Source organism: Vombatus ursinus, unplaced genomic scaffold, assembly GCF_900497805.2.
Source record: "Vombatus ursinus unplaced genomic scaffold, bare-nosed wombat genome assembly UNPS02005286.1, whole genome shotgun sequence".
Lineage (NCBI taxonomy): Eukaryota > Metazoa > Chordata > Mammalia > Diprotodontia > Vombatidae > Vombatus > Vombatus ursinus.
This window is the reverse complement of record NW_020945064.1, coordinates 7,038,822-7,055,923: the sequence shown is the minus strand read 5'-3', so window position 1 is coordinate 7,055,923 and position 17,102 is coordinate 7,038,822. Positions and strand designations below refer to the sequence as shown.

The 17,102-nt window shown below is 35.8% G+C and overlaps 1 protein-coding gene across 7 annotated transcripts in view; it reads left to right on the top strand.

The window, feature by feature from the left end:
• The window catches only part of ZC3H18 (zinc finger CCCH-type containing 18), an 84,648-nt gene that overhangs the window by 14,878 nt on the left and 52,668 nt on the right, over positions 1 to 17,102 (top strand). For 5 of the 7 annotated variants that reach the window (XM_027846783.1, XM_027846749.1, XM_027846757.1 and 2 more), the window contains exons 3-8: positions 2,534 to 2,618; positions 3,047 to 3,127; positions 6,689 to 6,837; positions 7,176 to 7,268; positions 9,068 to 9,225; positions 16,328 to 16,445. In XM_027846783.1, coding sequence (XP_027702584.1) covers positions 2,534 to 2,618; positions 3,047 to 3,127; positions 6,689 to 6,837; positions 7,176 to 7,268; positions 9,068 to 9,225; positions 16,328 to 16,445 — 684 coding nt within the window. The remainder of the gene's footprint in view (positions 1 to 2,533; positions 2,619 to 3,046; positions 3,128 to 6,688; positions 6,838 to 7,175; positions 7,269 to 9,067; positions 9,226 to 16,327; positions 16,446 to 17,102) is intronic. The other 2 variants (XM_027846792.1, XM_027846778.1) reach the window with 1 other exon arrangement.

The window sequence follows — 17,102 nt, the reverse complement described above, 5'->3', positions numbered from 1 at the left end:
TTTTGTTGTTCTTTTGGACACTGGTCGAGCCATTGTCTTCAGGGAATGTTCTGTATCACTCAGATTCTAAGTAAAAATTGCATATGGTTGTTTTGTTTGCTGAAATGATCACTGCTGTCTTTTAGTATAGATTCTGCGCCCACTGCATGAGTTTGAACCTGTTCTCTCTTTCCCTGCCTTTTGGTCATACTGCTCTATGGTTCTACTGCCTGGTAGATAATTACCAGGTTATAAGAAACAGTCATCTGCTTGAAAGACTGAACTTGAATAATCAACAAACTAAATGTAGATATATTGGCCTTTAAATAATTTGAGAATTGGCTGTTTTGATTTAGGTGTCCTTTTTCCTATTGTTTTAAGTACATTGTAAGACTTACATTGGTAGAAAAATGACAGTATGCTTTAATCATCTACAACTTAGAAGAATACTGAGCTAATTACTTGTTTACCTGAAAACTCAACTAGTTATACTGTATTTTTTAATCTCATTAGATTTTCACGTCACTTCTTGTTGGTCTTAACAGTATTTGTCATCTAGTCATTTCTGGAAATTGATGTCCACTATAATTATATATATATACACATATATATGTGTGTGTGTGTATTTATATACACATATATATATACTCACATATAGGTATGTACGTATTTATGTGGCGAGAGAGTGTGAGCACACGTGTGCTTACCATGTGCTAGGCACTGTGCCTTTTAAGGGCTTTTACAAGTATTATCTCATTTGATATTTGCAACAACCCTGTGAAGTAGGTGCTATTATGATCCCCATTTTACAGTTGAGGGAACAGAGTAACTTGCCCAGGGGCAAACAGCTAGTAAAATTTGGGGGCAGATTTGAACTTAGGTCTTATTTTAACTCCAGGCCTGGCCCTCTGTCTACTGTGCCACCTAGCTGTCTATAATTTTATTATCTGTATTTGACCTTCCAGCTAACTAACTGACTAACAGGAAGAGTCAAGTGTCTGTGAACCTTTCAAAAGATGTTATTCTTCTGTGAACAAAGGACAAAAGAAATCCTCTTGAGGTTACCTTTTGTAATTTTAGTGAATTGACTTTGTTCCAGTTTCTTAAGGGAATATATTGAGAATTTTTCAACATATTGTTCATCCTCACTGCCTAGCCATTTTCAGTTAGATTGACTTTGATATTAGATGACTACATTGGGTTTTGGTGTGATGATCACATAATTTTATGAGGGAATCTTTTTTAAAAAGAGCTAAATGGAAAGTGGGAGGAGAAAAAGGCTTTAAATTGTTGTATCAGTATGAACTTGATGCTTCCATAAAAATTAAAGAAATTAATCTAAGCAACTTCCTTAGGAAAGATTAGTCTTAGAAATCTTTCCTTTGAATCGTTTAAGGTTTTCATAATCTTCTCAAAACTGGTTTCTACTTAAAATTTACTCTTAGAAAATACAAAAAATTAATAAGCCTACAGCATCTTTTACCAAGTAGAAAAAATAATTCTGTACAACAGTGATAATATAACAGATTTGTATTATTTACCTGACACAAGTTCTTCCCTTAATGGAGTAAGGGAATGTCTTATTTTCAGAAGAGATGAAATAGTACAGATATTTCTGTTTCAGTACTTTGACAAATGTATGCTCATCAGTGTAGATACTTCCATTGATGCAAAGAGCAGATCATCCACATTCTCTCATCCTGTGTGATTCTTCTATCTTGTTCAGTCTTTTCATAAATCCTCCAAAGAAGATCTGCCCAACCTGAGTGGGTAACGGGGAACAAACATTTACTAAGCACCTTCTATGTGCCAGACACTGTGTTAAGTACTTTACAAATATTATCTCATGCTATCAACATGTAAAAGGCTTTTCTTTGGGTGTTTTATGCCTGTCTATTTAACTTTCATTCTCTATATAATGGACCAGCTTCCTCTTCTCATGCATGTCATGGATAATGGCTTTTACTCTGCTTCTTACATGCAAGTCCTCATTGGTAATATTGGTAATATGCTACAGTTTACTAATACTCATTATGCAGTTAAGAATCAAACTGAACTCATGATAATAATGATACTGTCTACCTCAGAGTTGGAAGACCTTAAATAGATTAAATTGTAAAGTGCAAAAACTTGTTAGTCATTTGCCTGATGGGCCAGATTTTCTCATCTCTTGAAAATTTAAGGGGGGGTGGGGCGGTGTGGTTAGTTTTTTTTTTTTTTTTTTAACTTGACCTGAGATTCTCAGGTGAATACTAGGAGCTCCCCTTCCAGTATAGATCAGCAACTTGGCTGTAACCTCAGTAGGCTTAGAGAGTAGCTTGGGTCACTGAAAGATTAAATGATTTGCCCATGGTCACATGACTAGTATGTGTCAGAAGCAGGTCTTCCTGACTCCTGACTAGCCTGCTTCTCATGCATGGTTACTGAAGAGAAAATGGCCAAGGTTTTTGGTAAAAGCAGTTGGCTTTTACATGTCTGTAGATTTATGACAATGGCACCTTGTTGTCAAGTTGTCATCAGAATTCCTATTATTTCATCTTGTTCTCTGTTTCAGGATGATGATCTGGAAGAAGGAGAAGTGAAGGATCCTAGTGATAGGAAGGTGAGGCCTCGCCCCACCTGCCGATTCTTTATGAAAGGTAATTGTATATGAAGTCAGGTGGCTTGAAACCACCATTTGTAAAGCCTGTTGCATCCCCAGGAATTGAAAGTGACTTATAGTCATTGTTGAGAGCAGGACAGTGTTGAGTACACTGGAACCTTAACAAAAAATGATATTCTCAGGGGTCCGTGCTGTGATGCTTTTTATAATCTTGTGAGCCTTGGTACCACACCCCTCTGTACCCATACCCAGTCCCCATGGGAACTTGAATGATCATTGATAAAATAGGCGATTACATAATAACCACCACACGATTACTAATAAGGAAATGATTATAGTCCCAGAATCTTACTTGAAAATTTTTGGCTTAAAAAAATTGCTTCTCATAAGGAAAGGTGAATAAGGCCCCTTTTACAAGACCAGATTATGAAGGTATTATCTTTGATCATATCCCACCTCTATAAGGTGGGTTCCCCCTTTCAACAGGATGCAACAGAAACGTTCTCGGCGTGGATTTCCAAGCGGAGCAGCCCTCAGAGAGAAACGGTGATCTTTCTTCTCTATGAAATTCACAGTATGACACTAGGTGGAACATCAGGTGGAAGTTGGATAAGATGTTAATCTTTCAAATCTGGACTAACACCTGTTTTCTGCTCTTTTATCTTCTATTTTTATCTTGAAACTTGCTTTAAGATACTACAGGAAGAGACTTTGGGTTTGGATTTGTGTGTGTCATTTTTGGTTGTTTTTCATGTGGAAAGGCTTTTTGTTTGTGATTCAGAAATTTAATTGTGAATTATGAATTTGAAATGAATTTGTTTAGCAAGCTGCCTGGCATATCCTGTTCTTTTCATCATTTCATTTGCCGTGTTCTTATTCTTCCCTACCAAGGCTGTAAAGTGTTATATTTTTCTCTTCCATGCATTTCAACCTATTCTCTTGGCTCCCTTTTTTTGCATTCGTTAATGCCAGACACTCTTATCTCCATCTTCTGTTCTTAAGATCAAATTTACCTAATTGCAAATAGTGATTTAATCTTGATCTAATTGCTATCCCCAAATCAAATAGTCACATCATGATTTAAACTCGATAGATCTCTTTTGCATGTGGGGAACTTGAAGTAGACTGCAATAAAGTGTGTATAGCTTAAGAATTTTGAATAAGAAAATTGGTCAAAAGAAAACTTTGGAATCATTATGGAAGATAGAACTAGAAGATATCTAAATTCCTTTCCACTTCTAAAATTCTGATTCTCTGCTCCTTCCTCTGAAATGACTTCTCACTGACCAGGCTCTTTATGCAACTTTTAAGTTAAAAATAATTTAATGCAGAGGATTAATCCATAAGTTATAGCTTTGTTTCATCTTAGTCCAATATCTAATTCAGTTTAACTAGTTAGCAGCTAACTAGTTAAAAATAGTGCTGTAATCTCTTCATGTTTGGTATAGTACTACCCCTAGTCCTCTGGCTTTTATGGAAGTCTTACTTCCTGACAGGATCGACCATCTATAATAGAAATAAATAAGGAAGAATAGACTTTAAATGGGGAGTCAAGAATTGTTGAGAAATCCTTACACTTCAGGAAAGAAAATTGCATATAAGATGGTGAATGAATAGCAATTCTTTTAGGAAGAAGTAGCCCCTATGTCAGCTTTACGAGACCAGAGAACTACCCACATAAAAGCATAGAGAAATTGGGGGCTACTTAGTGTAAAGACACAAAATAATCCTACATAGCTCAGTGTTTTCTAAAGGCATTCCAGCACAGAACAGTAATTGATATTCATAATGATGGCCTGAGTTATTGAGAAAAGTTTGATATATTCAGCATACTCTGTTTAAGAAAGCTGGGAAGTGTATGATGTATTTTGGAAAGATAAGTGACTGAAATAAATTTCTTTTTTTCTTTTTTTTTTTTTTTGGTTAGGCAATGGGGTTAAGTGACTTGCCCAGGGTCACACAGCTAGCAAGTGTTATGTGTCTGAGGCCAGATTTGAACTCAGGTCCTCCTGAATCCAGGGCCAGGTGCTCTATCTCCTGTGCCACCTACCTGCCCCAATAAATTTATTTCTTAAAAAGGGGAAGCTTCAATCATCTTGAAACCATCATTCCTTAAAAAATGCACATGAGGTATTACTATATTTTTAGATACAACTTAGGCATTCCCGTGAATCATATGGGATCATGAGCACAAAGGAACTTCAGAGATCTTCAAGTCTAGTTACCTTATTTTACTTGCCCAGTTACTCAACAAAATTCTACAATTTACAGTCAAGCTAGTTATGTAGTTTTATGAAATAAGTTACCTAGTTTTGTAAATGACCATCCTAAGTAAAAGTAAACAAAATAGCCATGGAAAATGATTTGTAAATATTTACAAAATGCTTCATCCTTAAACATACTTCACTTCACATATACTCTATTTTCCTTGAACTTAAGCCAATAGTGAATTGAACATTTTTAAAAACTTCCATTGTCGTATTCGAGGCTTTTAATTCATACTCCTTGTAGAATGTGGACCAGTTCTGTTCATTGTATTGGTTGCATAAAACTGTAGCCATGGAATTGATTTTCTTCATTGTATGCATTCCTAAAGATATCAAAATCTTTGAATATTAGAGTGTCTTCCTATTAATTGAGACAATGGAAACAGGATGGAAAATGGTTGTTGAAAGCTTTGAATTGTATACTTATTTTATTTATGTCATATTCTCTGGCTTACCATCAAATAAAGCCAAACAACAACATGTGAAAATATATGGTTTTATTTTAGCAGTTTCTATAATTGTTCTTTTGATCTTTATTACTTAATATTTTATACAAATCAACTCTCTCATTCAGGGTTAATGGAGGAAAAGTGGGAAATGGGGACAGGAGTTAACCTAATTGGGAGTAGTTGCACCAAAGAATCAAAGAAAAACTAGTTAAAATTCTAGTTTACATCTTTAAGCAGTATACACTTTGAAAATGTTAGATTGATAGAGAATCATGTCATATACTCTATTGTAGGAAGTGCTGCAGTAGAAACATTTAATAACTCACTGTTGCAGCTGATTACAATACTGGTAGCATTTGGGTGGTTTTTTTCTTTCTCCTTTTTTTAAAATAAGCCACTTACATTGTTTCTGGATTTTTAAAAAATATTATTTAAAACTAACTTCTTAGATAAGATCTCTACCTCTTATTATTTAAGAAGTGTAACCAGATCAGGGCCAATCTAGTCACTTTTTCCACTGTGATCTCCATTTGTAGAGTTTGGCTGTGTTTCACCAGAGTGAAAGCATACTTTATGCTTCCCTGAATTTTTTTGTTTCTGACTCACTGATAAAGTAGGATCTTTTTTTTTTTAAAATACTCCTGAGCTGGTTTCTAATATTACAAGCCACTTACACAAATCATTTTGCTTCCCTGTTTCAGGGCCATATTTATTCTTGTTATCCTTTTTACGATTTGCTGAAGCTGGTGATTATAGGTTAAATATGGCACTGTGCTGAAGCAGGAGAGATGGGGTACCTTTCTTCTAAATTATTTCATATAGGTGGATCCCCATACCTTTGTCTGCCCAGTTTCCCTTTGGCAAGGGCATGTATGTTTTATTTTTTTCCCCACTTCTCTCCATTGCCCTTAGCAGATTAGTACAGTGACTAGTACTTAATAAATGCATGTTAACATGACTGTCCATATTGAAGGTATAATTTTTAGCATATTATTCATATACTCAGTTTCTTATACATGTAATTCAGTCCTTATATAATAATTCTTAATGATCTATTTAATGAGTATTTTTCATCCTTCAGACCAAATTTGTGATTAAGAGCTAGTTTGTAAGAACTTAAATTATTAAAAAAAAAAAAAGATGTCTGAGTTAATTATGTTGTTTTCAGTTGAAGGTTCATACTAGTATCTGTAATTCCACATAGGAAAATCAATTTGAGCTCCAACTGATATGTTTTAACTAAAAAGGAAGGCATACTTGTCTGTGTCTTTAGAATTTATGAAGTACTATACAGTATCTTGAATTTCTTTATCCTGTATAGATCTGTTAGGTAGTAGGGTTAAAAAAAATTAGCCGTGGACAAATCCTTACTTGATTTTATGTTTTTATAGGTCATTGTACATGGGGGATGAATTGTAGGTTTATCCATCCTGGGGTGAATGACAAAGGAAACTATTCTTTGATCACAAAACCAGACCCTTTTCCACCCAATGGTGCACCACCTGTTGGACCTCATCCGTTGATGCCTGCCAATCCTTGGGTATGAACTTCTCTTTTCATTAAAGCCTTGTAGACTTGGGGTGGGGGTTAAATTTCAGTCTTAAAATGATGTTCCAATACCAGCTGAATAAGAAATTTTGAAATTTGTTAGTGTCCTTGAACCCAAATCTGATGACTTCTGTAGTTGGAAGAAGGCATTTTTGCGACCTTAGGTAATATATTTTTCAGATGCATGTTTTTTACGTGTCAGTGGTCCTAGACATCTGATTTATCAAGGTGGCAACTTGGATACAACTTGGATGACTTAAGGCTATATTTGTCATCTCCACTTATTAACATCCAATAAAGGTTTAATTTTTTTGGTCAATCTTTTAATAGGGTGGACCAGTTGTTGATGAAATTCTGCCTCCACCACCTCCAGAACCCCCAACAGAGAGTGCCTGGGAGAGAGGACTCCGGCATGCAAAGGAGGTAAAAGGACAGCAGAAAACCTGAAAAGAAAAATACAGTCTTCTTCATTGCCTAAAATTCATTATTAGCATTTATCTGATCCAGAGAGAATGAAATGAAACACAGTAAAGCCACTGGGAATTATTTTCACACTTCTGTGGACTCATGCTATCCGAATTTGGAGTCAGAGGACCTGGGTTCGAATCCTGCTTCTGCTGCTTACTACCTGTTTGTCACTTCCCTCCCCTCTTTAGGCCTCAGTTTACACATCTATAAAATAGAGGTTGGACTAGATGATCTTGAAGGTTCTTCCCAGTTCTAAATACTGTAGTCCTAATTGTATCTTTTATTTTATTTTATTTTATTTTTTAAAGAGAAACATAAATAAATAGTGTATCCCTAAGTTTTATAGACTTCCTTAGGTCATATGGCCATATCCCCTGGGAAAGATACACTATAACCTACATAGAAGAGGACACTAGATCTGTTTATTGTTTTAAAGGCAATATGATATAGTAGCAAGAGCAAAGGTTTTGAAATTGAAAGATCTGAATGCTAGCTCCAACACTAGCTATGAGACTAGCTATAAGCAAGTCACTTCATCTATTTGTGCCTCAATTTCCTCATCTACAAAATGGAAATCATGACAGAATGTCTCATAAGGTTATAAGGAAGGTATTTAAACTTTTAAGGTACTGTATAAATGAGTTATTACTGGTTTTATATTTGGTCGAAGTTAAAACCAAATCCAGTAATTGTCAGGTGCATTGTGCAAGCATACTTTATTGGAAGGTTTAACCTGCTTTTAAACCAAATTTCTTACTAGAGAAAATTTCACAAAATGTATTTGACCTAAAAGTTTGTGGCTACAGCCCTCCTTAACTTCCAACAGCTAGGAATCATCCCCTTCTTTAACTTCCATAAAATTCTTCACAGTCTTTGTATAGATCAAATGTTACCCACCCCCCATACCCCCTCCCCTGGATGTGACCTCATTTCTGGAAAAACTTGTTAATGATGAGCAAATTTAGTCACTGCATTTTTCTATCCTCTCCATATCCTTTTTATTTATTTTCCTGTCTTATTTTACCAGACTCCCTTCTCACCTCCTCCCCCTCCACACATTTTTTTTTAAACTTGAGTGACCTTAACAATCATGTTGACACTTAGCAGTGGTTTTGAATAGTTAAGTCATAGCCCTATTATTATGAGCCTTTTGTCTCCCATTCTCCCTCTCTCTTCACCTCCATGCTTTTGGCTGCTTGAATATTTTCAGTCTCTTGGCTCAATTCCAAAACTATTTGTGGGTAATGATAGAATCTTTTCTTATTGGAATATAAGTTAAATCCATGGCTGTGTTTGGTGCACCTGGCTTGAGGGCTGGATGCAACTCCAATGGTTTAGTGAAGAACTTGATTTACTTATTTGCTGTAAAAATCAGTAGCATTTAGGATCATGGGATCTAGATCTGGAAAGGCCTTTAAAGATCTTATCTAAACCCTCATTTTACAATGAAAAAACTGAGTCCCAGAGATTTGTGATTTTGTTGGATACTTTTCTGTGCTTTGATTCTTTCACAAAGTTGTAGGCATCATTTTTTTTTTTTAAGTATCTCCACCATCATGCAGCTTCTTGCCTGACTGCTGTGTTAATTTTAGCATCCTTCCCATTTAGGGTCTCTGGGAGTGCTAGATGCCAAACCAGAATACAGGTGATTGCTAATTTTTCCCCTTCCCCTTTCCCCTCCCCCTATCCTCAGTTATTGTGATAGTATTTTCTTTTTAAATGATTTATATGTCATTGTATTCTTGCAATGGTAGGTGTTAAAAAAGGCAACCATTCGAAAAGAACAGGAACCTGATTTCGAAGAAAAAAGGTTTACAGTGACCATTGGAGAAGATGAGCGGGAATTTGACAAAGAAAATGAATTTTTCAGAGAATGGAATTATCGGATTACTAGAGATGTCAGAGATACAGCGTAAGAAGTGGAACTGTTTTTTCTTTAATGATTTGTGGGAGGGCAATGCCAGCATATATTTCTGTTAGTCTCAGAACTCTTTGGTAGTTATTTGGAAGAAAAAATTGCTTCCTTTCCTTTCTGAGGTATCTTCTTATCTGAGAAACACCTGTGCAGTAGACCAGAAGTTGGTGGGTGTAAGTTCATGTATTTACCTAGGGTGTATTAACTTTGTTCCAGTATAATATGTTTGGCATCCCTGAAACAACTTCTGGCTGTATATTAGCAATTGGCTTTTCTTTTATTCATATTCTTTTAAGTAATTATTGGGGCTTTGTGCTATCGTAGGTGTCCCCTCAACAAGCCATCTGCTGTTCCCATCAAGTCTGAGATCATATCTTGTAATTGCTCGAGGAGCCTTGTGCTCCTTTCTCCTTCCTTCAGCCCTACATGGGTACATCAGGAAACAGGAAATCTGTAGAGCTCGACACAAAAACACAGAAGGCACAGCGAGCCTTTACTTGGGGGTTGGGTTATGGATCCCACTGCCTACCAACATTGCTCGCTTTATTTCTCTTCACCATGTTGCTAGAAACTTTTATTATGTGAGCATGCTTTTGGCAGCAAAAGGCTGTTTCTGTAGTCTAGTGGGGTCATAGCTTTTCTCTGTAAGTTTATTATTTGTATCACCTTTCAGGCATAAAAACACCTTAAAGCCAGGTTTCTACCAAAGAAAATCATTTTGGTTCATTCCAGGTGCTTGGCATAAACTGAAATGCTTTTAACAGTTTAAATTATTTTGTTAGCCTTTCACAGTTGTAGTTAGTCACTTTTTACCTTCGGTCATGGAAAAACTCATTATGTATCAACATAAATTGTATTTGTGAATTTAAATGAAAATAAAATCTTCGCGATGAATGGGACTGATAGATATTTGTTGAAGATTCAGTCATATAACTTTAACTGACCTTTGATTTCATAAGTATATTTTGAAATGATAATATATGCAAACATGGCCTCAGACTATACCTTAATATTCTGTATTCAGAGAAAACTCAGTGCCAAAACTCAATCCTGTCATTGCCCTTTTAATGGCTGAGGCAAAGATGGAAATGGAACTTTTATTTATGCCTGGTACATAGTAGGTTCTTATGTACTCTTTGTTGAATGAATAAATAAATAAAAGAAAGTGTTGCTCAGGTCTCCTTTTGCTCTCAGAAGAGAGTGGTAAACTGTTAGCTTCACCAGATAAGGTATAATCAGAACTGCTAGAAAGGAATAAACCCAAAATCAAAGTGGCAGAATTTTAGAGACCTATGTAGATGAAGCATTTTGCTAATAAAAAGGCTATTATATTTGTGTCCAGTGAATTAGAACTTGAAATTTTTCTGGATCATACTTTGTCTCTTCAACAAAGAAAATACGTGCTATAGATTGTTCATTCCTGCCTTATGGCATAGTAGGGGGAAGGATTCAAGTGACTATTCACAGCTTATTTCCCTAGAAGTAAATATCCAAAGACTGGTTCACAAATCCGGACATATTTTGTAAAAGAAAATGGGCAAGAGGTTGGAGGATGGGAATTTAATAGAACAGAAAGTGTAATGGACATGTGAAGGGGCAGCCATTATTTTAAAGCCCCTCACCTACTGTTTGTCTTTTGTCTTTTCTGTTATTGATCATTTTTCAGCTCCCCAGGCCTGATGGAGCAGAGGTGCACTACAATTTCCTCTAGTTAAACATCTCCCATAACTGCTCTTCATAGTGATAATATGAATTATTTTTATGTATGTAACATTTGAAGGGTTAAAAAAATGCTTTTCCCCACCACAACCCTGTGAAGTATATCAGTACTGACATAATTACTCAGTTTTACGGATGGAGATAACTAAGATTCAGAGATAAGCATCTTGCCCAAAGCCACACAGTGTCCAAGCCTCAATTCCCTGATCCTCTGACTTCAAGCCAAGTGCTCTGTACCATGTTGTGTTCAGTGACTATATAGTACTTGGCAAACATTATGAAACTACATGTGTATGTAGGTATACATATACGCCTAATGGGCACAGGAGCACATGTGATAAACTACAAATAATAGATAAGTTCAGGCCACATGGTGTTTTGTTTTTTTTAATAATTTAAGATTTTAAAAATCACTTTGGAAAATGGAGAGAATACTATTAATTTGAAGGAACCAATCTAAATTGATGGCTTTTCAACCTGTATGATAGGGACAGCTAATTAATAGTAGAAGATTTTAGACACAGACCTTTCATGTAAAAGATGCCATCTTGATTCTTGAACGTTAGATTTAAGGTACCATTAGCAGAAGCATCCTAATATAAAAAAGTACACAAACCAAAAATGATGTAATCTAAGTATTCATGTTGATATCATGCCCATTTTTAAGTTTAAGATTTCTTGTTTAGTTGATACGTTCCCATGTGTTCAGTTATCATCTTAGAGATGCTCTTAAATCAATATATTCAGTTTGAGTCTCTTGTCTGAACAAAAAATCTCACATCACCCATGGACATTGTCATCTAGGAATCTCCCAACTCTTATCAGTACATCAAACCCCCTTGTCCAAAAAAGATTTCTTGGTTCAGATACCAGCTTTGTGATCATGGGCAAATGACTTAACCTCTATGAGTCTTAGTTTCCTTATCGCTAAAAATGGTGATAATGTTACATGTAATATTAACCTCATAAAATCTGAAGGCTTAAATGAAATAGTTTATGCAAGGTGCTTTGCAAACATTAAAATACCATATAAATGTCCATTATTAATATTATTATAAATACACCTCTCCTCCAAACTTTGCTATTTCTCTTAAGTGCCCCACCATCCTAATCACCCTGGTTTATATCTCTCTGGAGACCTTCTGATCCCTTTATTATCTCATATTCTTCATATCCAGTTGATTGTTAAATCTTACCTGTTTTTTTCTGATTTCTGTAAAGGCCATACCCTATCCAGTGACATGGTTACTTACCCTAGTTTAGGCCCCCATCACCTTTTGCCTGGACTATTGCAGCAGCCTCCTCATTAGTCTCCCTGCTTCCAGGTATTCCCCTCGCCAAACTATCCTACACAAAGCTGCCAAAATAATTTTCATAAAGCACATGTCACTCCCCTGCTCGAGTCTCCAGTGTCTTCATAGTGCATCTAGAATAAAGTAACAAACTCTTTAGCTTCACATTGAAAGTCCTTCATAGTCTGGGTCCAGCCTACCTTTCCAGATTTATTTCATATTATTTCCCTTCACACATACTTTTTCAGTCAAAGAGGCATACATGCTCTTTGAAGTTGGCATTCCATCTCCTTTCTTCATGTTTCTATACAGGCTATCCCATGTGCCTGGAATGCACTTTCTCATCACTTCTACATCTTAAAATCCCTAACTTCAAGGTTCAGTTTGGGTGCCACCTCATCTGGGAACCCTTTAATGATTTCCCTTTTTATTAATGCTGTTTCCCTATTCAGATGGTTATATTGATTTGAATAAAGGTGGTATTTCCTGCCCCTTCCCCTGCTAGAATGTAAGCTCCCTGAAGGTAGAAACTTTCGTTATATTTTATCCCTAGTATAGTATCTTCTGCATAGTAGACAGTAATAAATGGTTTTTTAATTGAATTAAGCTCTTAACTTTTTATAGAATATAAGTTTAAGTAAAGATATGTAAGTGGCCTTTGTTGAGATTATAGTCTAGTTGGAATATAAGACAAAATTATAGGTAAAATTTAATAAAACTGTTAAATGAAAAATCAGAGAGGTTTGAAGTAAAGTGCTGCGTGAATTCTAAAAAGGAAGTTATTGAATTTTTGTACTGTGCTGGGTTGGAATATGTTCAGGAGAAGTTTCAGATAGGAGATGGAATTTTACTTGGGCTTTTAAAAAATGAATCAAAGTAGGGAGTAGAACATTTCAAGCATTGCATGAGCAAAGGCATGGGGCTTAGGGCTTGTTTGGCAGGGCAGAAGTTGTTTAATTTTGGCAAGAGCAGAGTATAAAAAGAGTAGTAATAGGAGATGAGACAGAAAGATTGGTCGCCATGAATGCCAGGGGGACGTTTTTTAATTTTACCTGATACAGACCTTAGGGAGCTACTGAAAATTTAAACCAATAAATGACCTGACCAGATCTGTGCATTAAAAAGTTGATTGTAGCCAGTGTTATGAAGGATGGATTAGAATGGGAGAAGAGTAGAACAGGAAGTTTTATCAGGAAGATACTGCATTAATTTGGGTGTGAGAATACAGTAATTTTGAGCATTGCTTCTTTCCGGACAGCAGGCAAAATAATATTCTGAGACAGTTTAGTCAAAGGAAAATGATTTCTTCTTTCCTTAAACTTTTCCAGAAATTAAAGTTTACTCCTATGAGAATTATTTTAGTGAAAGGAATTTCTTTTCTATAAGATCTTAATCCAGACTTGTATTGAACACATTGAGGCATAGTTTGGCTTTACTTTAAAGTAAGAGACTTTATATACCTAATCCTAAAATGTATGCCTTAAATTAAGAACTCTCCGTAAGCGTAGTAGGTGATATTTGAGACAACTTAGAAATCGCGCAGTGGCTACGTAGCATTTAAAAACAGGCACCACTGACACAAATGAAAGTATGCAGAACAAATTAGAAGAGGTATCACAGCAAGAGCACAAGTTAAATTGTCATAAATAAGTAAATGACCTGTTTGCTGAGGTGGCTTGTTCATCTGAGATTGATCAAAGGTTTTTGGGTTTTTTTGTTTTTTTTTTTAAAAACAGGATCTGAAGATGGAAGCAAAACTTCCAAGCTGGATTTTCAGTTTGGATTCTCTGTAATATCTATCAACTTTTCCCTCATATAAAGCATAAGCAAGAGTTTTGAAGATAGTGCTACATTAAGCTTAGAAGACTTTTTATCTTTTAGATAGCTTGGTGAGGCAAGCTTCAGAAAAATAATCAAAGATGACTAAGTAGGTTATTTTCTACCTAAGGATTTTTAACTTGTAATTTATAGCATATTTTTACTAGCTGGTGTGTTATGGTTCCATTTAAGCCGGGTGGCTGCTTTCTGGTTAGTAAACTTGGTCTATTTCTACCATAGAGAAATGAATGAGAAATTGTAAGAAATTGCACCTTTGGGAAGTTTTAGATTCATTTTCAGTTTGTAATCAAAAACCTAGAGGCACTGAGATTTCAGTTCAGGAGTTCAGATCTAAATTGGGCAACTGATACCGTTTCCAGTTGTTTGTATGGGTAGTAGAAATTGCCAGTAACTAAGATTTCCTGATACCTGGTTGGGCTTTTCTAGGTCTCGAGCAGGTAGCAGGTTCTTGTGAGTGAGTGAATCATTTGGGTTGTTGTAAAACCAAACCTGTTCTTTCTTCTTGCATCTCCTTTGTTGTCAAACTTCCTTCTCTTCTTACTAATTAGTAGCTTGAGGGCATAAGTTATTCAAGCATTGCCTGGGACTTCTTGTTTAGAAAAACTTTGATATCTTTCCCTTCATTTCTTCTAGATCTTCAGGCTTTATCACCAGGATTGATTCGTGATTCTTTTCATCAAATATATGAGTGATTGCTGCGTTCTAACAATTGTGCTATTTGCTTCTCAGATAAAGTATCTAAAAGTTATCCCTGCTCTCAAAAGAGTTGACCCTCTATCAGGAGATACATAATGGGAGGTAGAATGTTATCAGAAGAAAAGAATGGGTCTGACATTCTCTGCTGTGAAAAAACTTGAGGGAGATATTTCTTGCAACTGAGTGGGGACTGAGGAAGGCTTCATGGAATGACTTCTTAGTTGGGTCTTAAAGGAGGGGGAAACTTTCTTCTTATGATCTTATCACCGACGGATGCTGAAAAGAGATCTGGAAGGTTAGGTCAGTGCCAGTTTTTATCGAGTCCTGGAGTGTCAGAACAAGGGATTTAGTGTCATCCTATACACACTTGCGAAACCACTAAAGTTTATTATTGTTGTGGCAGCAGCAGCAGTGATTTTAGCATATGAGTGATATGATTAAAGCCCAGGCTCCAAGTATTAGGAAGATTACTCAGGCAGTGGCTAAAAGGGCAAGGTAGAGAAGTAAAAATGCTTAGTGCCATAGTTAAGAGACTTGTATTCTGGGGTGAGGACTTGTGTTACAGTGGTTGCTGTGGAAGGAGAAAGAACCAGATTGCATTTGCAAGATATCAAAGAGGTAGAACTAGCAATATCTGACAGAAGCAATTAGATGGCACTATTAGGGGAAAGATGAGGGGGGAGGAGGCAGCGAGGTAGCACAGTGAATAGAGCACCGGCCCTGGATTCAGGAGGATCTGAGTTCAAATCCAGCCTCAGACACATAACACTTACTAGCTGTGTGACCCTGGGCAAGTCACTTAACCCCATTGCCTAGCTTAAAAAAAAAAAAGATGGGGGGGAGGAGGAAGAGTCAAAAGATTCTTTAAGATTTCAGGCCTAGGTTACTGAGGCAATAATGGTACCGTCTAGTGTAGTGTAAAAGACTAGAGTTCTGGAAAGATGTCAGAACAGAATACAGATTTTGTAGTCATCTAAAATGAGATAATAATGGAAGCCATGCAAATAAATAAAAACATTAAGGAACAGTTGGAGATAGATTCTCCTCTCTCCCTATCTCTCTTCCTCCAATTATAAAGGGGAAAAAAGAATTACTGCATTAGAGATACTTTAAGATTCTAGTCAGTTAACTAAAAAATCAAAAAAGAATGTTAAAAAAAATAAATTAAAAGTTTTGCACGAGTTCACGTAATTTTTGCTTGCCTTCTGAAAGGGTGGGGGAGAGGTGGGAGGGAGGGAGAGAATTTGGAACTGGAAATTTAAAAAAACATAAATAATTAAATAAATGAAAGATTGTACTCTATGTCCTGGCTCATCTCAACTTCCACTTATGGAAACCTTTCTTGATTACACCAGTCATGTTGATTTGTCATCCATACTATATACTGAGCACTATATTATAGACTTTATTATTATCATTTGTGTCTCCTATAGCATATAGTACAATTAGGCACTGTAGGTTCTGAATAAATACTTGTTTATTCATAATGTTGCATGCAGGTTTTTTCCTCCATTCTACAAGTAGAATTTACAGTCTTTTTTTTTTTTCTTCAGACTTGAACCTTATTCAGATCCTTATTATGATTATGAAATAGAACGGTTTTGGCGTGGTGGACAATATGAGAACTTCAGAGTGCAATACACAGAAACTGAACCATATCATAATTATCGAGTAAGTATGAGTCAGATTTCAACAACAGAATATACATTTCTAAACTTTTTGCTTTGTTTTGCATGTTGGGGATTTTTATTTTTCATTATAATTTCAGTCTTCTTTGGTATAAGATTTCTTGAATTTTGTTGGCAGAGTGTCCGAATTTTCATAGCTAAAATGAACGGCCAGGATTTCTACTTAAAATTAAAATTCATTCAGACGTTTCCAATCCTAAATTTGTGGTTATTACTACAAAGTACTAAATACTGTTGATGTATTAATTATCATTCATTCTCATCTCACTATAGTCAGTTTGTTAGATCCGAGTTGTGAGCGCTTTTTTTCTTGGGATAAGTTGGGTAATTAAAGCTTCATTTCTTGTATTTTAAAAGCTGTATATTTAGACTCAATTAGTTAGATTGGTTTTCCCTGCCAATTAGTCTATATTTGTGAATAACTAGTCCATGGCCAGGTACTTGCAGGTTGTTCATAATTCATCTATCACCTTGAATCGTGATATGCCTAGCAGAAATCTAGTTAGAAGCAATTGTCATTATCAGGTAGATTATCCTCACCAGTGTGACTTGTAATACATTATTACAAAATAGTGGGCTTTCAGAACAAAGTTGGAACACATAATAAAAGTCATTCTAATTTGGCCTGATGACCACATCA